The sequence below is a fragment of the Chenopodium quinoa genome, unplaced genomic scaffold, assembly GCF_001683475.1.
Source record: "Chenopodium quinoa cultivar QQ74 unplaced genomic scaffold, ASM168347v1, whole genome shotgun sequence".
Classification (NCBI taxonomy): domain Eukaryota; kingdom Viridiplantae; phylum Streptophyta; class Magnoliopsida; order Caryophyllales; family Amaranthaceae; genus Chenopodium; species Chenopodium quinoa.
This window is the reverse complement of record NW_018745454.1, coordinates 3335130-3363107: the sequence shown is the minus strand read 5'-3', so window position 1 is coordinate 3363107 and position 27978 is coordinate 3335130. Positions and strand designations below refer to the sequence as shown.

Genomic DNA, 27978 nt, shown 5'->3' with positions numbered 1-27978 from the left:
TAATAATAAAAAAAGCCACTATATTATAATAAAGGTTATTATATTGAAATAAAAGTTAGTGTGACATTATAAAAGCAAATAATAAAGATCACTATGTTAAAATTAAGTCACTATTCGACATAATGTCGTACTTTAAATTCATAATAACATTAAAGGTCCACTCAAAATTTTAAAAAAGGTTACTATGTTAAAAATAAGGTTATTATGTTAAAAATAAGGGTTACTATATTGAATATTATGTTAGTTACGTGTGAATAAACCTTAGGTTCACAATAATATTATTGTGAACCAGGTCCACACAAGATTTTCTGTCCCAATAATTTATATTAACAAATTAAAAAGAGTCCACTTTGATAGAGAGTTGACCTCATCACTTGACATAGGTTAAATGTCATTAAAGATCTTCCAATTGAATCTAGCCAAAAAGGAAATATATACACCTATTATCCATGTATCAATACTCCATACAAATTTACAAATGATGAAAACAAAAATCGAATATTTTAATTAGTTGGTAAAATATTGAGGGGTCGTTTGGTTTGCACAAGGTAAACGGAATAGATAGAATAAAGGGAAACAAAGGGAATGGAATGAAAAACCATTCCAAGTACAATGTTGTTTGTTTTACAAAACACGGAAGGAACCAAACCACCACACCACCACCATAGAACCACCTATTTTCTTCACTATGAAACCTTTTCCACCTATTTTCTTCACTCGCCAGCCCTTGCCGCACATCCCCCACTCTCTCTCCCCGGAAAATGCTCCCCCTCCCCTGAAAACATTCACCCACCTGCGAAAAACTCTAGAAACCCCTTCCCCTCCTTCTAAAACCGCCAGCCAAGAAAATTTAAAATCGATAAAATTTGGTTTTTATTTTTTTACCCTGAGAAAAAACTCTTGAGAATTAATGTAAGCAAATCAATAACTTAGTATGAAAAGTGAAACCAGTGATGACACTTGTATACATTTTACATTAAGGTTTTTTTTAATCGACGTTAATTTATTTATTTATTTATTTTTATTATGAAAATGAGCATAAATAAATTGTATATTAGGATACTATAATTTGTTTTTTTTAGTAGATGGTTAAAATTAATATTGTATTTCCCTATAAATTAAGTAAAATCCGTACATTGCACGGGAGTACGGGACATTAACCAGTTTTAAATAAAAGTAACAGAAATCATGCAATAATTAAAATGGGGCTATGATGAAAGATAAACAACAAAAGTTTCGTTCTGTGATTGAGAAAAAACATTAAGCAAAGTTTGCTAGAAACATACACTTATTATGGATGATGAAACACATAACATCACTCTTAACTTACTAATAAGCAGTGCTAAAGTAACTTTTAGCAACATTATCACACACAATTTCAAAGATGGGCATATTGTTAGACCCAACATATCTTGGTGTCTTAAACTGGTTAGGAGTATTTCCCATGTTCAAGCAATGCAACAGTATCTTATTGAACGTTCCCTTCCTCACAATCCGAAGCTCAAGTGGTCCGATCATTCCTGCCTTACGCGAGCTCACATACCCCATATCAACAAATGATTGGTCCAAACAGTTGCAACATTCCTTGACAACATTTTCATCAGGTTCACCACTTAGCTCCCAGAATATCACATAGTGACCTACTTCTTTGGTTAAGTCGACGTGGCTGGTGAAATCGATCAGGTCTACCTTTTCTGCTACCAACAACTTGCTTGCTGCCTCTACGGCCACCTGTAGATCGTTCTCAGTGTTCTTGTCGATGTTGATGCAGAGCATGAGGTTCTGACGACATACATACTTCAGCTCCGGAGTTGAGTTATGGAAGCCTGCTACCTTGACAGTATCTCCTAGTCTGTAACGGTACAAACCTGAAATAATAATAAGGAACGAAATTGATGTTGTCTACACTACAAGAAATTGATTTTGACTAGACAAAACTTTAAAATATACGGAGTAATTATTAAATCAATTACAAAGATTAAACATACCTGCAAAGTTGGTGAGGATGATTTCATATTCTTCACCAAGTTTAACATCAGCAAGTCCAACAGGTTTTGGTTCAGCACCTTCATTCAAAGGAATAAACTCGTAGTACCCAATGTTCGGAATAACAGCAAAGGTGACCTCTTCAGGAGGTGATCTTGGGTTGATATTCGCCCCAATCCATCCTTCAGAAGCCGCGTAATCAGCACAAACCAAAGGTACTCCTCCAGCATACCGCCTTAATTGTTTAATGTAAGGCTCCATAGCGCCAGTCATTATCCCATAAACATACTTAATATTCGGGAAAAGCTCTGGTATAAGGCCATACCAATTGGTTAAACCCGAGCATTTTCTGGTGATCATGTCAGCCAAGTCGGGGTTAGGCTTAAGCAGTTTGGACATAGCAGCACGAGTATTTGGGTCAGTCACTCTGTCATTCAAGGTTCCAAATCGGATATCAGAGCAAAGATCTTCCCAAACTTGTTCGAATGTTTCAAAAGCCTGTACAATGCTATGAGCAAATGTTGAGTAAATGCTTTCGATTTCGTTGTAGCTCAATAAGCCACACAGAAGATGACAGTATAATGATTGATTGAAAACAGATCCGCAAATGACTTCATCAGGGCTGCAACTTTGTGAACGAATTTTCTTCAGTAAATCTTTATATCCGCGGTGGCCGCATACATTTGTTGCAGCAGTTGCAGATGGAACGCCTCCTTCAGTTAAGAACGGTTTGCTACTGTAAAGGAGCATCAGTGCTTTTCCATTTTTTATGGGAAACTCTCTGCAACCAAACAAAGTGTACAACAATTTAGTCTCTAAGACTAAGTAACTAATATGTAACACTCCAATTTTATTCATTTTGCTTTAGTATTACTTGTTTCGACTTTAGGATAGACTTGGTTATTGGACAGGGTAGGCCAGTGGATATAGGAATTGGGTCAAAATTAAAAGAGTTTTTTTTATTGGACAAGATTTCCTTATAAATACATTAGGCTCGAAATGTTAGCCTAATATAAAAGAAAATTAAAATAAGTAACATCAAAAAATATGGTTCAGTTCAGTTCAGTTCAGTAAATTTCAGTCCAAAATAACGGGACCTTACCTGTTCCGATAAGCAAAAGTAGTAAGAAAGACTTGGGTAGTATTATCAAAGAGTTGATCATTAAAAGGTATAAACTTGCGTTTCCCCTGAGTCGTTCCAGAGCTATGAAAATAAACCAACAAAACATCATAAATCCTCTCAAAAATTACTTGGATATCAACCTTAACAAAGATGCATAAAAAGAATATTCAAAGGAACAAAATTAATTACCTGACAGAAAAGGAGGAAAAAGGTTTTCCAGTAAGAATAGGAGTTGTTTCACCTTTGATGATTCTTTGAATATAAGGTTCCAAATCCTTGTGAGTTACAACAGGAACACATTGCTTAAAACTCTCTGAGTCTGTTCTTCCATTAAGGCCTACTTCTAGCAAGTACTCGGCCGAGGCGTTTTCTTCTAGAATCTTCCTTAGTGTTTCCGCTTGTATTTTCCCTGCATTCCTGCTTGATTCTTCAAACTCCTTAATCATTTTCTCTGGATCAAATTCTTCATTTCCTGCATTCTTGTTTAATTCTTCATTTTCTTTCAATATTTCCACACTACCTTCCTACATTATATAAAAAGCAAGTCAAATAAGTCATTCTAAGCTAGTTTCAGTCATCAAGTTAACTGTTCTAAACAAAAAGTGAGTAATTTCTAAAACAAGGTACAAAGAAACAATACAGCAGAAAACAATATAAAGAAGTCCCTCCGTTTTTAAATATTTGCTCTATTTTTTCATGCGCGGGGTTTTAGGAGAAATTGGAGAAAGTAATAAAATATGGAGGTAAGGTAGTTGAGAAAATAAAAATTGTAAAAAGCAAAAATAGTGGAAGAATGGGAGGAGAGAGAGTATTATGTTGGGTCCATTAAGTGTGAGAAATGAATTAAATATTGTAAAAGTTTTCCATAACAGAAAATAGAGCAAGTATTTAAAAACGACCGGAAAAGGAAAGTGGAGCAAGTATTTAAAAACGGAGGGAGTAGTATTTAGCTGGCTCATTATGGAGAGTGATAAATTATATAGACGGGGGTTTTATCTTAGGTACCACTTTCAAGACTTTTTTACTAGTCAATAAATTATGCAAGCCCAAACGAACAAAACTGCCACTTAATATTGTAGTTTTTAAGATTCAATCTTAATTACATGTTTGCCATTTAATATTCTATTTTTTAAGATTCAATCTTACAAAAATAGATATCGGAGAATTTATTTACAAAAGCAAAATGGTTTATTTTTTTCAGAAAACTAAAATCAATAAATGGAATCTTCATTCTTGTATGGTTTGGACAATGTAAAACCTTGTTTTGAATGAGCAAAATTGACTTGTTTGTTATGAGTCTTAGCTTGATGGAACGAAGTAAGTACCTTATAACCAAAATTGACTTGATTGTTTGACATCATTGAATTATAAAAGCAGCTATTGCCTCCAAAGATTTAGCAAATGAGTTACCGAAATGTGCACTTATGTAAAAGAGATTGAGCTAGTAGAGAATTTAGAGAATAGAAAAGGAACAATTTTGTGTATTTTTCGTACTCTAAAGTCTAAACCACACTCATAATTCATTTATAAGCATAGGAAAACGGGGAAAGTAAGTGATGGGAGGTAGAAAATTATGCAATCATTATAAACTATCAATGAAAAAAGGTGAATTGAAAAGGGGGTGAAGAAAAGCATGCGATCTTTAGAAAACTATCAAGGAACATAATGTGAATTGAAGATGAGATTCATTTGATGGTTACAAAATTGATAAATAATTTTAAATCAAGGGTGAAACTCGTTTATTTTAATGCTGGTTCGAAGCTATCAATGGAAAATACTCATAATATATATGAAGTAGGGGAGGGGAGATTCTCATTTAATGAAAAATAATGTGATTTGAATTATGTGTGGAACTTGTTTAATGTTTAGAAAATTATCATGTGATGAAGATAGGGAAAACTCATTTAGTGGCTACAATGCTGAAAAATTATGTGAATTAAAGCAGGGGTGAAGCTCGTGTGAAGGTCAAACTTAAGAAAAATCATGTAATGAAACTAGAGGAGGGAAAACACTTTTTGTGGTCCCCAAACTTTATAATAATGTAATTTGAAGCAGGGTGAAACTCGTTTAATCGTGAAAAAAACTATCATATGAAAAATCATGTGCTGAAAACTGAGAAAACTCTTTTAATGGTCAAAAAACTTGATTATAATGTTTGTTGCAAAATAATAATAATAATAATAATAAAATAAAATATTATTATGTGAAATGAAGCAGGGAAAACTTGTATAATGGCTACAAAACTATCAATGAAAAAATATGTGATTTGATGAAAAAAAAAACTATCAATGAAAAAATATGTGATTTGATGAAGATAGAGAAAAAAATGTGAGTTTTTTTTTCGTGTTCTACCCGGTTTACCCTTTGGGCTAATCCGAATTCGGAAATCAGTTCTACGTAATTAGGTTTCATTCCCCTCCCAATTGTTGTTACGGAAGATAAAATAAATGTGAGTCTTTTACTAGTTCAATAATTGCAGACATTATTTTAAGCCCAAACTAAAATTGATTAACAGGACCAAAAATGTTAAGAGGTTGTGCAATAATTACAGACTTGATTGCAAGCCCAAAACATGTGCAATAACTCAATAAGACATGCTTGCAAGCCCAAAACATGAGCAATAATTATAAACTAGTACTTCCTCCGTTCTATTAATATTGCAACAATGGACTTTTTGCACTATTCATCACTCTTGTTTGATCATATAATATGAATTATACGTTAAGCAAAATATAGTCAAGTGGGATCTTGTTGGATTCGTCTCATAAAATACTTTCACAATATCAACTTTTTATAATTTTTACTCTTACACAATTATAGATATTTAGCATATACAAGGTGTTTCGAGATGCGTAATATTTCTCCTTGTTGCAATATTAACAGAACGGAGGAAGTATAGGTGAGAATTTGATCTCATGTCATGAAAAGCATTCAAACTTTGACTTTTTTTAGTTGGTTAGGGAATCCAAAAAGTCAAAAACATTGGGGTCAAATCTTATGCACCATTGCAAAATATACGAGGTACAATTAGGACTATTAAAAAATTATTTTGAATTAATCAAATAAAATATCAAATTTAATATTAGTGAAATAAAGGGAGTACCTTGTAAGCAAAATTGTCCTGATAGTCTGACATAGTACAATAAAAATGACACTAATACTTAAAATTGCGCACTCTAAACAAAAAGCGATTGAAGCTCAAACAATTAAGAAATATTAAGAGAGGAGAGAAAATAGGAGGAATATTTTTGTGTATGTTCCACACTCTAATTAATCATTTATTTATAAGCATGTTAGGGATGGATTAAGTTTTACCAAAAATCTTCACAATAATTTACATTACCAAAAACTTCCCAATAATTTACAATACCAAAGATAGTTCACTTCAAGATAGAGTCCACCTCATCATCACTCTACCTACATTAAATGTCATTAAAATTATTTACATTGCCAAAAAAAAATCATCCAATTGAATTTAGCCAAAAAGGAATGAATAATATATACTCCCTTCGTCCCTTATTTAGATTTCTACTCTTAATTTAGTTGAAGTAGGAATCTAATTAAGGGACTGAGGGTCTAAGGGAGTATTATTATTATCCATGTATCAAATACGAAGTAATATTTTTGTTTCATAATAAACATAATTTTGACCATTAAAATAGTTTCCATCTGAAAAAATAGGGCTAAAAGGAAAACATGGAAGACCAAATAATAAAACTTAGCTTCCATTCTATCATTGTGAAAAAACATTATAATAAACAACATTTACTAAAAACATACACTGATGAATGATGATGATACACATTACTCTAATTTAACTTACTAATATGCAGTACTAAAATAACTTTCAACAACATTATTACACAGAATTTGTAAGACTGGCTTATTGTTAGACCCAACACATCTTGGAGTCTTAAACTGGTTAAGAGTATTCCCCATGCTCAAGCAATGCAACAGTATCTTATAGAAGGTTTCCTTCTTCACAATCCGAAGCTCAAGTGGTCCAATCATTCCTACCTTGCGCGAACTCACATACCCTGCATCAGCAAATGATCGGTCCAAACAGTTGCAACACTCCTTCAACACATTTTCATCAGGCTCACCACTTAGCTCCCAGAATATCACATAGTGACCAACTTCTTTGGTTACATCTACATGGCTGGTAAAGTCAATCAGGTCTATCTTTTCGGCTATCAGTAACTTGCTTGCTTCTTCCACCGCGAGTTGTAGGTCTTTCTCCGTGTTCTTGTCAATGTTGATACTTAGCATAAGGTTCTGACGACATACGAATTTCAGCTCAGGAGTTGAGTTGTGGAACCCCATTACCTTGACAGCATCTCCTAGCCTGTAACGATATAAGCCTGCAAGTATAATAGGGACATTCAGCATTATTTTAAGTATGTTATCATTGTTATGAACTAATATCAACAATTTAGCTAGGAAGTTTGTTGGAACAACAAGTGTGTAGTGTGTGAATTTTGTGAAAAAACTCAAAGTCCCACATTGGTGGGAAATGAGAGTTTTACTCTCTTTATAATATAGAGAGTGGGCTAAAGGGGTGTGGCCCTTGGGCTACCCAAATTTTTCCGTTACATTGCTTGATTCTCGTTGCTGTTTTACTGCTACACGTTGCAACTGATTTAATGCCTTGATTCTTGCTTAACGAATACACTAATTGCAGTAAACGTTGCTAATCTTTCTCCCGTTTTCATGCTTAAGTTGTTACGTATCTTTACCTATAAAAGGACGGTTCCAGCTTTGTTTTTAAATACACGGAAAAAAAAAACAGAAAACCACTTTGCAAAATATATTTTCTCTTCCTCTCAAAACAGTCGAGCAGTTTCTTTCTGATTTTCTGGTGTTCCATTGTCCGGTGGTTCGGTGCAAAACCGCCGGTATTTTATACTTGTGGAAGACTGTTTTATCCTGGGGGCATCCGGGTTGGTACGAGCTGCTTGCACAAGTTTGAGACAGTGCCGTGAATGTTCTAAAGAGAGCGACATAGTCCGCGACTCAGTCTTATTCTCGGTAACATTGTTCTTACTATTTTATTTGTGCAATTCCATTTATAACAAAGTTGGAGTTGATGTTGATTTGAAATTGACAGGAAAACAAACTTAGATTATTCATCAACCAATAAATAAATCAGAAGCTTGGATCATGAATTGAAAGAACAAAATAAATAAATAAAGAAAAGCAGAGCAAAATAGTCAGAAATCACAGCTGGATAAGTATATTTTATATTTTACTTGTTTCAAAGCATCTTTCCAAGAATCATATACTAATAATACTTTGCTTTCATAAATTATTTTGATCAACTTGTAGAAGCTTTTGATGGGATATACATTATTATGTTAGGCTTCTTTGGGATAATAAAGTCTCCACTAAAGATATGGCTGCACTCTTAACTGTGTTACTATCCTCTGCTGTAATGTGCAAGGCACTATGCTACACAAATTTTCGATCCCATTTTTTGTGTACCATCTTTGTGTCAATCCGCAATCTAGTTTATTGGTTGATAATAGTCATATCATAGTCCTATGACCTACCAATGGACCAATTTTTAATTAAAATTCACATATACGTTAAACAGACAAATTAAAATAAGTGACGTATATATGGTACACAAAAAGTAAAACAAAAGAATTTATTATGTGACGACAAGGGAAGAATGGAGCCCAGCCGACCATGGTGGCCCCATCTTCCCCTGACTGCACCACACAGAACACAACTAAGCAGGGGATCCTGAATAAGGATAGGAGGCTAATCAAAACTAGCAGGAAAAATTTAGGTAAAGTGAATTCAGACTATGATTCCACCAGTAGGCAACAACAACATGCTATTGGACAAAGACATCATCAGACTATGATATTCCCACATAAAGATGATTAAATTTGACAAATATACTATGGTCCATGAATATCAACTAGATCTGGAACCTAGATTAGATGTATAATATAAGGTTTTTATTATGTTTTGGAGTGACTAGTCCAATATATTCTCTAACCAAACGTAAGTGTCCAAGTGTATGTACTGTGTTTGAACATTACAAATGACTTTGATCTTTATAGTGGAATATGATTAGTGAGCATAATTACATAAACCCTTTTTCTACAGGCTGTTTGTTATTAGCCTATTATCTTCAAAACCAAAAAATTGCTAAATTCTAAATTTTGAGGGAATACATCAACAGAAATCGGTCCCAGTAGGGTAACCAAATAACACGACAAGCCTATTTGTATAATTAGTTAGACAACTACTCGTAATGTCTAATGGCCATAATAGGGGATGACACGTAGTCACGTACGGTCTCTAATAAGTAACTAGTCGGATTTGAATATAACATGTAGCATTAATATTGATTTGTAGACCATAATAAAAATAATTACAAGGATTATCATACCTGCAAAGTTGGTGAGGATGATTTCATATTCTTCGCCAAGTTTAACCTCAGTTAGTCCAACAGGCTTTGGTTCAGCACCACCATTCCTAGTCTCGTTCAAAGGAATGAACTCAAAGTACCCTATGTTCGGAAGAACAGTAAAGGTGGCCTCTTCAGGAGGTGATCTTGGGTTGACATTTGCTGCAATCCAGCCTTCTGAAGCCCCATAATCAGCACAAACCAAAGGCAACCACCCAGCATACCGCCTTAATTGTTTAATGTAAGGCTCCATAGAGCCTGTCATTATCCCATAAACATACTTAGCATTCGGGAAAAGCTCTGGTATAAGGCCATACCATTTGCTTAAACCCGAGCATTTTTCAATTATCAGGTCAGCCAACTCAGGGTTAGGCTTTAGCAGTTTGGACATAGCAGCACGAGTAATTGGGTCAGTTACTCTGTCATCCAAACTTCCAAATCGAATATCAAAGCAAAGATTCTCCCAAATTTGTTCAAATGTTTGAAATGCTTGAACAAGGCTATGAGCAAATGTAGATGAAATGATTTGAACATCGTTGTAGTTCAGTAAGCCACACAGGAGATGACAGTATAATGATTCATGAAAATCAGACCCGAAAATCACTTCGTCAGGGCTGCAACTTTGGGATTGAATTCCCTTCATTAACTTTCTATATTTCGGGTGGCGAAAAACATTCGTTGTTGCAGTCCCAGCAGGAAGGCCTCCTTCAGTAATGAACTGTCTGCTACTGTAAAGGAAAACCAACGCTTTTCCATTTTTTATAGGAAATTCTCTGCCAACAAAACGAAAGTGTACAACATTTGAGTCATCAATTATGTAAACCAATCCAATTATTCTCTAAACTGTTACATTGATCCTTAATAATACTCGTGTCGGGCACTTGACACTCCGAAGTAGGTATGGATAATCGACACTCCATAAAAAAAGTAAAGATTCTAAAAGAAATTAAATATCAAATCTAAAAAGGGAGCAGATACTTGACATAATCAAGCAAATAATACTCTAATCTCTAACTACTTTCTAAATTGCAACTCTATAGATAGGAAAAAATAAATATCTACCTGTTTCGGAACGCAAAAGAAGTATGATAGATTTGCATAGTATTATCAAAGAGCTGATCATTAAATGGTACAAATTTTCGTTTTCCTTGAGTCGTCCCAGAGCTGCAATAAATCAATCAACCATATGAATGAGCTGACTATAGTACCTAGAAAAGATCCGACCTTAACATCAATGACTCAATAGACTTAAAATATAAAACGACTAAAGAATCATATGAATGAGCTGAGTATAGTACCTACAAAGGATCCCGACCCTAACAACAATGACTCGAAACACTTAAAATAAAATGTTTTAAAAAAATAAAAACAACTAGACAATGATATGAATAAGGTGAGTATAGTAAAGTACCTCAAAGAAAGAGTTGGAATAGGTTTTCCAGTAAGAATAGGAGAAGAATCTCCATCCATAATTCTTTGAATATAAGGTTCTAAATCCTTGTGAATTACAATAGGAACACATTGCTTAAAACTCTCTGAGTCTGTTCTTCCATCAAGGCCTACTTGTTGCAAATACTCGGCCGCCGCGTTTTCTTCTAGAATCTTCCTCAGTGTTTCCTCCTGTACTTTTCCTGCATTCTTGCTTAGTTCTTCAAACTCATTGATCACTTTCTCAAACTCAAATTCTTCAATTTTTTCCAACATTTTTACAACAACCTTAACTTCCTGCACAAAATTAGCAACCAATTTACATTAGTATTGTTACTAATATTATTTATCTTTCTTTCTCTATAATAATAATATGATATAATTATAATTTGTAATAACAGAATAAAAGTTGGAGAGTTAAAAAGTGAATGAAGTCTTTCAAAGTTTAGTCAACAAGTCAGCTGATGTTCATTGATAATTAAATTTTCTAGAAAAATTCAGATTGATTTGATTAAAAGGAATATGATTTATTATATGTTTTTGGGTATTAATTACAAAAGATTTGGATGTTGCCCAAAATAAAATAAAAGGTGAAAAGATCAAAATCTAGAAAAGTTAAACAGCTCAAAATAGTATATTCTCAGGGGAATTTATTCACAAAGGTATAAATTTATAGAAATAAATGAAATTTGTTTTCAGAAATCCAAAACTAATCATACGAATCTTCCTCAGAGTTTGGACCTGTAAGTTTCCTGAATCAGAAATCATTTTAATCCCAATAATTAAAACATATAAGAATTAAAGTCAACAAAAGTAGTAATTAGTACTATGAATTTTAACAGAGAAAAACAAAAACATAAATAAATTACCTGAAAAATTAGCTGATAAACAGGGGAAGAAGTAGAAGAAGAAGAAGAGAAGAAGAAATGGTGATATAATACTGCTTGGAAGCACAAAGAGTCAAAAAGAAATAAAAAGGAAATTTTAAAAAAGAGCTTTTTTATTTTTTTTATTTTTTTATATGTTTGTTTCAATCACCATCTTTATCTCTCTAAAAATATTTGGTTGAGGAGAGAGAAAATGGAAGAAAAGAAGGGATCAAATACTGGTGAAGAAGGAAGATTCCTGGGTTTTGAGTTGGTTTGAGAAGTTCAATTTATAGTATTGGAGTAATACTCTTACTTGTACTCCGTATTACTACGTATTTTTTATTTTTAATGCATCTTGTTTCTCAACCATTCACCACCGTCCACCTTGCACACGTATTTCCTACCTTGTACAATACGAGTATTTCTTAAGGAATACTACTTCGTATTTAATTTCATTTGAAAAATGCTAGAGGTCGCGAATAGACTTAAAAAAAAAATAATAATAATAATAATAATAATAAAAAGTCTCGTTATGAAATAGAAGATGATTATGATATACTTGTATATATTTAATTTATTTATAACATTGGAATTTAACATGTGAATTTATTTATCTTATTGGAGATTATGATAATGAAATTGTACACCATTTCAAAATATTTGAAAAATCTTGTCTTCATTTCCTAATCACTAATAAAGAAACCGGTTTTCAAGTAGCTAATTTTTACATGAATTAACAAGATGTTCAATCTATCTAATCTGATGGAAAAGATAAATAGTGATTATAAATTATTATACCGAGTAATATAGAAATTAAAAATATTAATATAATATATGGGGAATTATGATAAGGAAATTGTATATACCTTTTTAAATATACATGAAAAAAGTTGTCTTCATTTCTAAGTCACTAATAAAGGAACGGGTTTTCTAGTAGCTATTTTAAATTTTACTTGTATTAAGATTAAGTTACGGTCAATTCGTCTAATCTAATGGGATAAAAATATACTATTAATTATTGTTGGTAAAGAATATTAAATACGTGACACTTAATATGAAAAATAAGAATTTAGCCGTCATGACATCAATATTACAGAGTGCTATATATATATTTTACCGCAAATCAAGATATATCTAGTTTCGTTCTTTAATTTGGCCCTTTGTCATGCTTGTGTGCAATAAAAAGTGGGTTGTTTAGTCTCCAATAATCTAACCAAAATATGTTCTACTAATTTCAAACAATATAAGGTCAAAAAAAAATTCAAAAGATATTACGTTTTTTTTTTCCCCAAACATTTCATACAATGATTAGTTTATGTTAAAATAAAATTAGACAGGCATATTTTCATTCTTGTTACGAAGCATGCATGCATGTTGATGTTGGTGCTCAAAAAAGACAAAGTTGAAGTTAAATTAAAAGGGTTGCATATTGACCGGTCACTTATGTCATGCAGTGATGAATTGAATTTGGGTAAAAGAGTGTGGCCGTGTGGGCACAAGGCTGAAGGCATGTTGTTAGCACTGTCAAAAACCGAACCGAACCGGTGAAACCGAACCGATTCAAACCGATCCGAATGAGAACCGAACCGATTAAAAACCGATTTTTTGAAACCGAAAACCGACCCGAACCGCATTTTAGTAAACCCGAAACCGAACCGATCCGAATAACGTTAAACCGTTTTAGAACCGAACCAAATCTAAACCGAACCGGAAAGGAAACCGAACCGAAAATAAACCGAACCGTTTACAAACCGAAACCGTTTAAACCGTCATAAAAACCGTTATAAACCGAACCGTTATAAACCGAACCGTTTACAAACCGAACCGTTTACAAACCGAACCGTTTATAAACCGAACCGCTTATAAACCGAACTGTTTATGAACCGAATTCTTATAAATCGAACCGTTTACAAACTAGTTACTACTAAGAGTGGTTATTGGGCGTGTCAGTGTGGGTCGATGCAAATCATTTAAGGGGCGAGTCGGTTGCAGGTCAAGATGAATATTTAGCGGGACAGAAATAATAAATAATTCGAGACAAATAAGGAACAACATATCAATATGTAATGTGACTAAAACTATTAATACTTGTTCTATGAAATTAAAACATTTTAACAATGAAGCAACACAATATATATTAAACATCACTAGTTCACTACAATACAACATCACGTCTTCTTAATTAGATGCAACACTTTCATCTATCACTTGTTTACCAATTTCAAGGACGTCTTCTTCAATATCACAATCATAACCACGTAACCAGTTTTGTGTGGTCACCAACGCCTCGACATTCTTAGGCAAAAGCGCACTCCTATACTTGTTTAAAATACGACCACCCATGCTAAAAGAAGACTCTGAGGCTACCGATGTAATAGGAATGGCCAAAACATCCCTAGCCATAACAGCTAATATGGGGTACACAGTAATTTGAGATTCCCAATACTTAAGAACATCGTACTTCTGCCCTTCATAAATTGGTTGCCGAGGAGTACACAAATAAGAATCAATCTCCATCGATGGCCGATTTGATGAGTCATCCTCATCATCATCATCATTATCAACATACTAGAAAAGTTCAAACAAAATGCTTTTATTAAATAATAAAATTAAAACATACAATTATTAATTTTGTAAACCATAATAAACAGAAATTGATTACCTTGAATATATCATCATCCAAGTGACTATTTGAATTATCGATAACAGCTGAAATGGCTGGTGGAGCAATTGTACTTGATGTAAAACCGAAAGACATAGAAGAATAAAAGTTATACAACTCCAAAAGAGCATCTTTAATCACTTTCGCCTTTTCAACACATGCCTCATCAACATAAAGCACTTTTAACATCTTCGTCACTCGAACAAGCTTATAACGAGGATCAAGAACAATAGCAATTGAAAGGATCAAACTATATTCATCCCAATAGCCCTCAAACTTTTCAAGCATAACTTTTGCCATGGGTGCAAGTTTAGAATCTATATGGGCTTTACTTATTGTGTGCTCAATTTTTAAAACACTAGCAAAATACAAATTTGCAGTAGGATATTCTGAACCAGAAAATAATACAGTGATCTCATGAAATGGCTTTAGGAAATTACATATTTTAGTAAGGGTATCCCATTCATCATTCGAAAGTTTGAATTCATAACCCATAAACCTATCAATAACCAATTTCAAGGCTTCCTTGGCTTCCAAAGCTTTTCGAAGCATCGTATATGTGGCATTCCAACGAGTCACAACATCAAGACGTAACTTTCCATTAAACACACAGTTAACCTCATGAAGAGCATGCTCAAATTGAGTGAGTCTAGAGTCTGAAGAATCAATATATTTACAAACCTCACGCAATATATTTACAAGAGTTGTTCTTTGCTCAGAGTACAAATTAGTTTGCTATGGCTAATAGCCTAATAGCAAACTTTGTTCATACTCTTTAATCTTTATAGAGGAAACAACCCTCTGAGGACTCCTCATTATTGAACATGAATTCGTAAAAAAAGGACTTAACTTTATTACTAGTATTATATTAGTCCCACCATTAAACATTTAAACATGAATTTAACCTTTGTCCGACCCATTCTCCACTTCCGCTCAAGCTAACATAGATTACCTCTATTCAATTTAAGATGATTGATCATGTTTTTCAATGGACCCATTCCTATTACACTAGTCAAAGGTACAATATGATTGATGGAGATGTAGCAATCAAATCACCAGTGGTGGAAAAGGCAATAGAACATGCACAGCCAAACGTACAAATTTGGCACTGAGAGCTTCAAAATCCTTTCAATTGCATACAATAAGTTTGCTTTCAGAGGATGCTGTGAATTTTGTACAATTGGATTGATATACTACAAAAAACAAAAAACAAAATGTCAAGATAACGTCTGAGATAGGAAAGCAGGGGGAAAAGATGAAATTTAATAAATAAAAGGAACAGACATTGGTGTAAACCACTCAAACAGCAAGAATTCAGAAATATATGACCCCCAACCAAGATCCCAAAACAAGACTGCTAACCTCACATAACCATAACCTCACATAACCAAAGCCAGCAGTGGAATTCACATCTGAGTTTAAAATGAATGACCATCTGAATAATAGGGTGGTCTTTCTATTTTACATCTGAATTTTACATTTCAGTAAGTGGTCTTTTGTTCTAGCTAAGAGTTTCCTAATCTATAAGTCTAAATGCAGCAGAAGATTGTTAAAAATAAAATTCTAACAAGGATCAATCTCACATCTTGTATTATTCACAAATACTTCTTCAGATGATTAAACTTGAGGAAATCTTTAACACATTACTACCAATAAGATTCCAGTAACACCACTAATCTCAGCTATTAAACAATTTTAGAATACAGATAATGTATAAGAAATTAATTAGTGAAAAAATACATGTAATTGATTAATACGAAGTATAGTATATCACAAAATCATATAGCTGGGATGGTATGGTTGTAAAATCGTATAAATTGCTAAAAACAAAAAAAAAAAAAAAAAAAAAACAGAAAAAAAAATCGGAAACAATCAAAATCATGAACAATCGGAAAAAAAAATCGAGATTAGCTTGAGTAAGTATAAATTTACCTTCAACTTAGCTTGAGAGTAGCTAGAGAGAGATTGAAAGAAGGTGCTGAGCTTGGAGATTGGAAGAAAGAACTGGAAGAAAGAAGCTAAGAACGAAAGAAGAAAGAAAGATGGGAAAAAAAAAACTTATATATGACGGCTGAGAATCAAGGAAGAGAAGGAAGCTAGGGTTTTTTTCTTATTTTGGGAGGGAAATTCTAACTCAAAATATCTAAATTCTAAATCTAAAATTTGTTTTTCCTTTTGGTTTTTGGAGGGAAATTTCCCACCATTCATATTTTGAAGAAATTGTCAACCAAAAAATAAAATCAATTTTCCACTTTGTAATAATCAAAATTTTTAATTTTTGTTTAACAACATTAAACAAACTTTTATACAATTGATTAATTACATGGTTTCAAAAAAAAAAACTAATTACATTTCTCGAATCCCGATAAAACGATATACACCTACATAATATCAGTTTTTAATTTTTTATAAATTTTTTTAACACACACATTAAAATATTAAGTTCTTTAGATTATAAAATGTGAATCAGTTAGCGTGTAAATGTCTAGCGTTGCAATTAATAAAAAAATCGAAGACCGTTTAATAATATAATGACGTCATATCTTAGAGAGCTAGTAATATTACGGATTTGTACGTATAAGCAATACACTTGTAATCGTGTAAACTTATAAATGATATAATTGACTAGTAGATTAGTACATAAATACAAATTACTTAATTAGAAATGTGTTATGACTACATGAGTGATTGACTAATATCGTAATATGACTATATAGTATATAAGCAATTGTCAATTTAGCATAGCTGCATAATAGAATAATAGTGTACTGGACTATCCTACTCGGTAATATACTAATACCATTTCAGTATTTGATATGTTAGACTTAAGTTAAAAGTTAGTCTTTCTTATTAACTTGTTAGTCTAATTAAATAATTACTAATTACTAATTAGTGACTTAAGCCTTAGGGGTAAACCAGTAAAGGATATAGAATCAATATTACCTTCTTCTTCATTAATGTGTTCTTTCATTATATTGTATAAATCAAACTACTTTGTAATATCTTCATATATAACTTTATGCAAATATATAATGATAAACGAGCCTTAATTATCAGTCTTGTTGACTAATTAAGAATCGAATACCAAATTGCAAATTTCGATGTTACAACAACTCATCAAATCATGATTATGACACTGTTAACTAAATGATCAAATCAGAAGCAGATAATAATCTGATAGTAAAACAATAATACATTAATGCACTAAACTTTTATAATCTACTTCGTAATAAACTAGTAAGATCAGTATGGCTAAACTTGAATCATAACATGATATGTATTTATAAAAATAATGAGAATTTGCATATAATATGATGCCTCAATATGAAGTGATGAAGTCTCGGCTTGATATAAAACTTGTTAACTAGCAAAAAGTTAGAAAGTAGTACAAAATTTTTTGAAATCAAAAACAGATCTAGACTCGAACCGTAATTTAGTAAATCTGAAATAAAACCGATCTAAATAATGTTAAATCATAGAAGAACCAAACCCGTGAACGAACCGAACCAGTTATAACCGAACTAAAATAAAACTACACCAAAAAAGAACCGAACCGTTTCCAACCTGAAACTGTTTGAACCGGTATAATCACCATTTACACCGAACCATTAATAAACCGCAACCCGTTTGCACCAAACCGTTTACTACCGGGACTATTTACAACCCGTACCGTTTACAACCCGAACCGAATTTAAACCGAGTTAAAAACCGTTTACACCAAACCGTTAACAAACCGCAACCCGTCTGCATCGAACCGTTTACAACCCGGACTGTTTACATCCCGGACCATTTACAACCCGAACCAAATTTAAACCGGGTTAAAAACCGTTTACACCAAACCGTTAACAAACCGCAACCCGTCTGCACCGAACCGTTTACTACCCGGACCGTTTACAACCCGAACCGAATTTAAATCGGGTTAAAGACCGTTTACACCGAACCGTTAACAAACCGCAACCCGTTTGCACCGAACCGTTTACAAACCGAACCGTTTAGAACCCGAACCGAATTTAAACCGTTCAAGAATAAACCGAAACCGAACCGAACCGATAATTATTTAAACCGAACCGAAACCGACCCGTTAGACATTTAAACCGATTTCAAACCGACCCGATTTCAAACCGAACCGATTTCAAACCGAACCGAAACCGAACTGTCAAACCGTTTTGACAGTGCTACATGTTGTGCATCTCCAACAAAAATTTACATTAAATAGTTAAAAAAAATGTTTGGCCAATGATATTACTTCCAGCTTCCACGCAAATCAAATCTCAAATTTAATTAGGTTTTCTGATTTTTTTTTTTATTTTTTTTTTAAAAAAAAAAAAAAAAAATCTATGGAAACTACTTAGGAACTAATAGATCCCCCTTATTTACTTTCGTCTTCAACGTTTAATAAGGATATGTAAAAACATATTGTGGGCTTAGCACAAATTTATGTTGAATGGATTTGCGTGTGCTTACATTGAAATTTAAGAACATAAGTGACTAAAAAAACAATGATGCAAACAAAGTTTAGTTATTTAATTTAGTACTACATCCATTAAGAAATTTGTTATTGCGTATGAAGTAAGATTTTTTTTATTTTTTTTTAAATTTTTGTATTAATGCATGCTAAATGTCAATAATAAGTATTGTATCTGATCTTGATAATATATAATCACACGCCAAACATTAACCAAATAAACTTGTTGATATTTAAGATATTTCTCTGAATCATCATATCATAATCTACGGTAGCAAATAATGCCTGAAAATTAAACAATTGATAGCATTTATTTTGGCTGCATTATATTTATTCCAATTTCACATTCATCGATTTTCCATCGTTAAATAAAACTAAGCTGCTGTCCACGTCGATTGACTGCGGTATTGATGGACCCAGCCAGCTCAAGTTTTTTTAAGGATGATATTCAGTACAAGTAAATTATTTGTCTCAATGCTACAAAAAACTGGTCATTATTGTTTAATTTGTGACTCAATAATGTATTAATGTTACAGTAATATACGACTATTCGAGTATTTTTCTAAATAAATTAAATATATTTTTGAAAGTATTTACTATAATATCACTCGTAATATTATTAGTGATATAAACGGGGTATTCGGATTCAAATCGATTGAGTACCACCTTATTAGACTATAATTAACTAAATTAGTTCACATATACATAAATTATTTAATCAAAACATACATTGATTATATGATCTAATCATCTAATGGTAGGAAGCAATACACCTACTTATTACGAGTACCTTTTAATGATAATCACAACATACACTATCCTGATAATTTGGTCACTTTTTTAGAGTTAGATTAAGCCACAGATTAAGAATTTCCATACACCTTATAATCTTATAATACATGATTACCTGATGATATACTACTATACGTGATACTTTAAGATATTGGCAGGGTTTTTGGTTAAGAGAATAATAGAAAGACTATGCTCTAAAGTTCTTTAAAAATTAAAGAATGGTGGACTTTTTTTTTTTTTTTTTTTTTTTTTTTGAATAAATAGAATGGTGGACTTGTTAATACATCAATAAATACAAAGTATATTACGTTTACGTTAATATCGCTGCTGCATGCGTAACTGCCTAAGTTTAATGAAAGACCCCATAAAATATTGAGTCATTAAATACTTGTATGAAATATGTTGATCATATGAAACAAGTTACTTAATTGTAGCTTATGTCTCAACCATTGACATTTGAAACATTTTTTGTGGCTTAGCACATGACGTACAATAGGGAGCACATATTTAATATCCTACTCCCTCCTTACTCCTTAGAGCACTCCCGGCAGTGAGGAAAAAAGCCCTCACGAGTAAAAATAAAGGTGTAAAAAAAATACCCGAGCATTACGTTAGTGAGGGAAAAAACCCTCACCGTTGAGAGCTATGGAAAACGCACAAGAGTTGAGGGGAAATACTCGTGAACAGTAACCGGTGGGCCCCACATGTACACGCTGCTTTCCCTTTTTTTTCCTTTCTGGCTTGCAAAACGACGTCGTTTTGCCTTAAAGAAGGGCGAAACGACGCCGTTTTGAGGGGCAAAAAGGGAAAAAAAAAAAGGGGGCAGCTGGCCTGACGCGCGTCAGACCCAGCCAATGGGGATGCGACACGCGTCAGGCTTTGTCCTTCCAACCAATCAGATTTTTTTGCTTTTATTACAACGGTTATATTTTTGTAAGGTAAATATAACCGTTGTAATTATAAAAAAAAAAAAAAAAAAAAAAAAAAAAAAAAAAAAAAACAAAATTCACCAACGGATAGATTTTTTTTTTCTCTATAAATAGACATGCATTTTGATATATTTTGATATACTTTCAAAAAACCCATAAATACTACAAATTTCCTTCTTTTCCCAATTTCTTTGAGTTATTTTCATCATTTTTATTATTATTATTATTCGTAAAAAAAAAACCCTCAGTTATTATTATTATTATTATTATTATTATTATTATTTTTATTATTATTATAATAATTATTATTATTACTAGTAGTAGTAGTAGTAGTAGTGTTAATTTAAAAAAAGTAGTAGTTTTATTGGTATTCTTATAATTATTATTATTATTATTATTATTAATAATTTCTTTATTATTATTTCTGTTAAATTTATTAATCCTTGAAAAAAATCGTATTATTATATTGTCAAAAAAAGTAGTAGTATTATTATTGTTGTTGTTATTATTATTATTATTATTATTATTATTATTATTATTATCATTATTATTATTATTATTATTATTATTATTATGCTAATGGATCCTAACAACCCAGATTTTTCTAATTATTTTTCTGATTTGGGTGATGATTTTGTCACTAACCCTCGATTTCAAACCTTCCTTCAACGAATAGCTACTCAATATCCACCGCAACAAACACCTCCTCAATTTCCACCACAACAAACACCTCCTCAATTTCCACCACCACATTCACCTCCTGTTTATCAAGGGAGCAATTCTCAATATGAAGATGAAATGGAAGAAAGTGTTCCAGATACTCCACAATACCCTCCACCTCCTCCAAGAGTGTCTGTCAATCAAAACCAACCACTTACAAAAGGGAGTCGAATGTGGTCTGTTGCGGAGGATGAAACTCTTATTGGTTTGTATCTGCAATTCAGTGAAGATGCAATTGTTGGTACAAACCAAAAAGCATCTGTGCTTTGGAGAAAAATTTCAGCGGCATATGATGAAGCGCAGGCTGAGAAACCTCACATTCTACCACCAAGACCTTTGAGGAGTTTGGAAAGTCGTTGGAGAAGGATGGCAGCTGATTTAATACAATGGAGTAGCTGCTATGACGAAGCAGGAAGGGTTACAGGAAGTGGCTACCTCTGCTCAAACATCAATAACACTGCACAATCACATGCTAAAGTAATGCAGTGAATTGTCACCTCTGCTCAAACATCAATAACACTGCACAATCACATGCTAAAATAATGCATTGAATTGTCACCTCGAGTCACATGCAATTTCATTCCCACTTTAACTCACATGCAAACTTACCACTACCATCCAATAATGACTTTCACATTTTCTATATATACCTGTGTTATTATAAACGGAAACAATCCCAAACACACCAACTACCTAACCAAAATAAAAAAACTCTTTCATTTCTTCCACCTCAAGCTCCTCTTCTGATGATTTCTCCAAAAATCATGAATTTGATTGCTTAGTTGATGAGTATGTAGCAAATCACCCACCTCATAGATTACTTCCTCCAGACCAACCACAAGAACCTCCACTAAATAATGAAACTGAACTATCAACGGAGCCCAAAAGGGATAGGGAAAGAGAAAAAGGGCATGTGCAACTATACAACGATTATTTCGTGAATAATCCAGTGTATAACGACAACCAATTCCGACGTAGATTCCGTATGCAACGGTCATTGTTCTGCCGCATTATGAGCAAAGTGGTTGAGGGGGATCAATTCTTCCAGCAACGTCGAAATGCAGCTGGGAAGTTTGGTTTATCACCGTTGCAGAAATGCACCGCTGCAATAAGAATGTTAGCGTATGGCGTAGCCGCAGACGCTGTGGATGAATATTTACGTCTCGGCCAAACAACCTCTAGGCAGGCATTGCAACATTTCTGTCAAGGGGTTATTTCACAATTTGAAAGTGAATATCTACGAAAACCTACAGATGAAGATTTAAGGAGAATCCTTCATCAAAATGATCTGCGTGGTTTTCCAGGGATGATTGGTAGTATAGACTGCATGCATTGGGAGTGGAAGAATTGTCCTACTGCTTGGAAGGCACAATATGCTGGTCGTAGCAAGAGCGCAACTCTCATTCTTGAAGTTGTTGCTGATCAGGATCTATGGATTTGGCATGCGTTCTTTGGAATTCCTGGGTCATGTAACGATTTGAATGTCCTTTACCGTTCACCGGTATTTGATGATGTTTTACAAGGTCATGCACCACCCATAAATTTTACGGTTAATGGACATCAATATGAGTTGGGCTACTACTTGGCCGAAGGGATTTACCCGAGATGGCCAACTTTTATACAGGGTATAACACATCCTCATGTTAGAAAAGACAAGTTGTTTGCTGATCAACAAGCAGCAGTTCGGAAAGACGTCGAACGGGCTTTCGGAGTTTTACAAGCTAGGTTCGCTATACTACGACAACCAGCACTTGCATACGACGAAGATATTCTCTGTGATATTATGAAAGCCTGTATAATAATGCACAACATGATCGTCGAGGATGAACGACACAACTACGCACGTGCAGATGTTTTGAGACGATACTACGAAGAAGATCGACCACAACGTACGGTGAGGCGGGCAGACCCGAGCACAAGTGCCACGGTGTTTAACAACGAGCCATTTGAATTCAACGTCGGGCGACCACCCAACATTGATTTCAACACGTATTTGGAGAGAAGGATTTCCCTTCGTGATAGAGAAATTCATTCATCTCTGAAACAAGATTTAGTGGAGCACATATGGCAGAACTTTCGTCATAATGCGGTTGAATAAATAATTTTTTAGTTTGTTATTTGTAACCGTATCGTTATTTATGTTTTAATACTCGTGTTTGTATTTCATTTTAGTAGAACCACTTTTATCTAGTTCGTAATTGTACCGTTATTTAACATCCCATGTGTTTGTATTACCGTTATTGAAGTTCCCATGTGACTATTTAATGTGTTCATTACAAAAATGTGCTACTAATTCAAATGTTAAATTATAAATAAAACGTAATTGAAAAATAAAAAAAATATTATTAATTATAATTAAAACGTAATTGACAAATAAATAACAATCTTATTAAGTTATAATTGAAACGTAATTGAAAAATAAATATAAAAATTATAAATTTTTATTATATTATTTTTAAACGTAATTGAAAAGTAAATATAAAACTTATAAATTGTTATTAAATTATACATTTTTATTAAATTATTTTTAAACGTAATTAAAAAATAAATTATTTTCACATATTTTAATTGTATTGGAAAATTAAATATGTAGTATAAACATTATTTCAAAATAAAGATAAAATAAAAAGATGATGTGTATTATGGTGGGGTATAGTAAATAGTGGAGGAAAAAGTGATGAGAGGTTTTTTTTTTCTCCTCATTGATGTAGTGAAAAAAACATTTGATGAGAGAAATTGTATGGGAGGAGTGAGAAAGTGGGTAGAGAGAGATTGAGAGGTTTTTTTTTTCCTCACTGCTGATAGTGGTCTTAGAGCATCCCCACTAGTGAGCAAAAAAAATTCTCCTCATTCTCTCTCTACCCACTTTCTCTCTCTTCCCAACTAAATTTGCTCATGAGCATTTTTAGTGAGCAAAATCTATCCCACTAGTGAGCAAAAAAAAATGTTCATCAATCTCTCTCCTACTTTTTCACATACCCCACCAATATCTCTCTCTCTTACACATCACCCTATTAATATTTATTATGTTTTGGTTAAATGAATATTTATGGGTACTAATTACAATTATACTTTTATTTAATTTAATACAATTATTAAATATTCATTCATAATATTGAAATTTAATCGCAAATTAATTATAAATTTAATACAACATAAAATTTAATTAGCGTACGAATACATTTAATACTACAAACCAATAACAAACCTAGATTTTAAACGTACGATTGATACTCTATTAAATTGTCATCTTACGACAAATTTATTTTTTTTACTCATTAATAGAACCATATTTTTGCCAAATGTGTTCCACTAAATCCGCTTTTAATTGAACATGAGTGTCTCTATCACGTAGTGACATTCTTCTGTGGACGTACGTGTCGAAATCAATGTTTGGCGGTCGGCCAACATTGAATTCAAAAGGCTCGTTGTTGTTAACTGTAGCACTTGTAGTGGGTCTTGTAATTTGCGGGCAATCTTGTTCATAGTACCTTCTTAAAACTTCGGCCCGAGCATAGTTGTGTCGTTCATCTTCGACAATCATGTTGTGCATAATGATACAAGCTTTCATTATGTCACACAATATGTCTTCGTTAAACGCAAGGGAGGGTTGTCGTAGAATGGCAAACCGAGCCTGTAAAACCCCAAAAGCCCGTTCAACGTCCTTCCGAGCTGCAGCTTGTTTATCAGCAAATAATTTATCCTTTTGAAGTTGTGGAAGTGTTATACCTTGAATAAAAGTAGCCCATTTTGGGTAAATGCCATCTGCTAAGTAATAGCCCAAGTTGTACTCATGGTCGTTCACGGTGAAATGAATTGGAGGTGCCCGACCATGAAGAACATCATCAAAGACCGGAGATCGGTAAAGGACATTAAGATCATTACAAGATCCTGGGATCCCAAAGAATGCATGCCAAATCCATAAATCTTGATCTGCAACGGTCTCCAGAATGAGGGTTGCATTTTTATTACGGCCTGCGTATTGCGCTTTCCAAGCCATAGGACAATTCTTCCACTCCCAATGCATGCAGTCAATGCTACCTATCATACCGGGAAAACCTCGCATTTCATTTTGATGCAAGATTCTCCTTAAATCTTCGTTGGTGGGACTTCTGAGATATTCAGCTTCAAAATGAGTATTAACCCCTTGACAAAAATGTTGCAAAGCCAATCTGGAGGTAGTTTCGCCAATGCGCAGATACTCATCCACCGCATCTGGACAGGTACCGTACGCCAACATTCTAATCGCAGCGGTGCATTTCTGCAATGGTGATAACCCAAGCTTTCCAACTGCATTCCTACGCTGCTGGAAGAATTGATCCCCCTCGACCACCTTGTTCATAATCCTACAAAACAAAGGTCGTTGCATTCGAAATCTACGCCAGAATTGTTTGTCGCTATAAACTGGATTACTTGCAAAGTAATCATTAAATAATTGAACATGCCCCTTTTCCCTATCTCTTCTATCCGTATCCCCTCTACGCTCTGGAACACATTCAACATTGGATACTGGTTGGGGTTGTGTTTGGTTGTTATACAACAAAGTTGGTAGATGGGTTGTGACAAATTCGTCAACTAAATGATCAAATTCAACGTATTGATCAGAATCAGACGAGCTGGAGGTTGAGCTAATGGAAAACATTGCGTTTGCTGGTTCCTTGGGTGTTTGGATATTTTTGAGGAGTTGGATTATATTTGCGTAAGATGATATCACTATCATTTATAAGCATGAAAACTCAATGACAAGTCCAAAATATGAATGACAATTCCATGACTGATGAAACATGATTGACAATTCAATGAGTGATGAAACATGATTGACAATTCAATGACGCTTAAGATAGTAAGCTCGAAAGGTAAGTATTTTAAAAGGAAAATTTGCCAATTACTACCGCAAGTTAATACTACTTTGTAAATTACTACCGCAAATTAAAAAAGTTGTGAATTACTACCGTAAAAAATTTTAAGATGTTGCGATTACTACCAAACTCTCATTAAACCCAACTACGGCGTCATTATATTGGGGTACATGTGTACAATATGTACTTTATTGTACATCACCAGTTTGGGGTAATTTTTAACTACTTTTTAAAAAATATAAACCTACTTTAGGACTTTAGGTAACCATAGCTTGATACTTTCTCCATTCCTTTTTCTTCTTTCCATCTAAAATCATTTATGAGACAAAAAAGTTTAAAATAGGATATATAAATTTATTTTATTTTTTTTAAAAAAAATAAGAGGATTGGACGAAGAGTAATTTTTTATTGTAAATTAAGAGGTGATTTTTAAGGAAAAATTAAGTATTTATAGAGTAACCCCTCCAAAAAAAAAAAAAAAAGTATTCAAAGAGTAGTATGGTTATATCTTGAAGTGATATTGTTAGGTAACTTTTCTTTTCTTTTCTTTTTTTTAATTAACATATTTTATTTATAAAAATTTGTAATTTTTATATCCATACAACTTATATTCTAGGATAAATTTACATTCCATGAAAAATATACCCATCTAATTTTATAGTTTGTCCCTAGTATTTCATCGAAACAACTCACATCATTCAACTTACACAACCCATGTGATGTTGGTTAATTTGCTAACAATCTCAAATTCTCAATCTCAATATTTCTTCCTTGCTCGTATGAAGTGGGGTTTGTCATTCACTATCTTTCTCACTCAAATTATTGTTACTTCGACTTTTCAACTACAGAGCAATATTTCTTACGAACTTAAAAAGCCTATATTATTCTTAATCTATTTTTAAACATGTGTGTTCAAACGTAAAAAAAAACAATAATTTAAATTAATAATACGGTGAATATTAATTACGTTAATAGAAAATTGACACAAAATAAGATTCATAAATATCGATTCAGATATTGGCCTATTAGGTAAGCGTAGAGTTGTCCTAAATGAGCAAGTGTACAAAAGAAGACGTGCTCAAAGATAAAATGGTCAAAAAGGTAGGATAGCTTTTTCCTAATAAGCTGATTAATTAGTCACAAAAACACTAACTAAAGGTAGTAATTAGCTTGGAAGTTTAAAGAAGTACAATTCTATCAATTAAGCTATCTAAATAAAATTGTCAGATTTCCATCATAACTTGCAACTAATCTATTACATCAAACCACTATTTTTATATTTTTGGGGGCTAACTTTAACTTCCACTTTCTTATAATAATAATTAAAATAAAGATTAAAATTAAAATTAAAATATGACAGCATTAAGATAAATATTATCCCATTATGACACTTTAGGCCTTAATGTAATGTCCCCCACATTACCGTGTTTGTGATAGAGAGATCCAAGTATTTGAGCAAAGACAACAAAAACAAAAAATTTTAATATAAAAATAATAATAATAGTAAATTAAAACTTAGGATGGAGTTGACCAATTTCGAACTTAACACGTGAACTACTAAGATCTCATCAATTAAAGTCACTATTGGAAACTTGGTCACATTTCCCATTTGGATAGATGCAATTTGGGTTACTCTTTTCCTCCTCTTCCCTTCCATACCCTAATCAGATATTTAGAGTTGATCGAAAGTGACATTGCATATGATGTTTCTTCTCTTTAAGTTA

General features: G+C 33.0%; 4 protein-coding genes across 4 annotated transcripts; 1 reads left to right on the top strand and 3 right to left on the bottom strand.

The window, feature by feature from the left end:
• Positions 1–1257: 1257 nt before the first annotated feature.
• On the bottom strand, positions 1258–4467 carry LOC110714357 (jasmonic acid-amido synthetase JAR1-like). The gene is made up of 5 exons (XM_021892864.1): positions 4435–4467; positions 3299–3633; positions 3089–3190; positions 1989–2767; positions 1258–1868 (listed from the first exon to the last, which is right to left on the bottom strand). The coding sequence occupies exons 1-5, from the start codon at positions 4465–4467 to the stop codon at positions 1330–1332; spliced, it is 1788 nt and encodes a 595-aa protein (XP_021748556.1). The 3' UTR covers positions 1258–1329.
• A 2326-nt stretch (positions 4468–6793) lies between these two features.
• Positions 6794–12101, bottom strand: LOC110714527 (jasmonic acid-amido synthetase JAR1-like). The gene is made up of 5 exons (XM_021893059.1): positions 11828–12101; positions 10942–11255; positions 10593–10694; positions 9513–10303; positions 6794–7470 (listed from the first exon to the last, which is right to left on the bottom strand). The coding sequence occupies exons 2-5, from the start codon at positions 11232–11234 to the stop codon at positions 6932–6934; spliced, it is 1725 nt and encodes a 574-aa protein (XP_021748751.1). The 5' UTR covers positions 11235–11255; positions 11828–12101; the 3' UTR covers positions 6794–6931.
• A 10306-nt stretch (positions 12102–22407) lies between these two features.
• LOC110714356 (putative nuclease HARBI1) lies at positions 22408–23493 on the top strand. Its single transcript, XM_021892863.1, has one exon. It carries the CDS (start codon positions 22408–22410, stop codon positions 23491–23493), a length of 1086 nt encoding a protein of 361 aa, XP_021748555.1.
• Positions 23494–24666: 1173 nt separating this feature from the next.
• Positions 24667–26115, bottom strand: LOC110714355. Its single transcript, XM_021892862.1, has one exon. The coding sequence runs from the start codon at positions 26113–26115 to the stop codon at positions 24667–24669; it is 1449 nt and encodes a 482-aa protein (XP_021748554.1).
• Between the last annotated feature and the right edge of the window lie 1863 nt (positions 26116–27978).

Bases quoted from the DNA above. Each gene is read 5' to 3' on its own strand.
- LOC110714357 (XM_021892864.1), bottom strand. From the start codon at position 4,467: ATGTCAAACAATCAAGTCAATTTTGGTTATAAG. The intron at 3,191-3,298 runs GTAATTAATTTT...TTATTTTCATAG, and splicing joins TTTTCCTCCTTTTCTGTCAG to CTCTGGAACGACTCAGGGGA. The intron at 1,869-1,988 runs GTATGTTTAATC...TTATTATTTCAG, and splicing joins CATCCTCACCAACTTTGCAG to GTTTGTACCGTTACAGACTA.
- LOC110714356 (XM_021892863.1), top strand. From the start codon at position 22,408: ATGAGCAAAGTGGTTGAGGGGGATCAATTCTTCCAGCAACGTCGAAAT.
- LOC110714355 (XM_021892862.1), bottom strand. From the start codon at position 26,115: ATGATAGTGATATCATCTTACGCAAATATAATCCAACTCCTCAAAAAT.
- LOC110714527 (XM_021893059.1), bottom strand. From the start codon at position 11,234: ATGTTGGAAAAAATTGAAGAATTTGAGTTTGAGAAAGTGATCAATGAG. The intron at 10,695-10,941 runs GTACTTTACTAT...GATTTATTGCAG, and splicing joins ATTCCAACTCTTTCTTTGAG to CTCTGGGACGACTCAAGGAA. The intron at 10,304-10,592 runs GTAGATATTTAT...TTTTGTTGGCAG, and splicing joins TCTTTTGCGTTCCGAAACAG to AGAATTTCCTATAAAAAATG.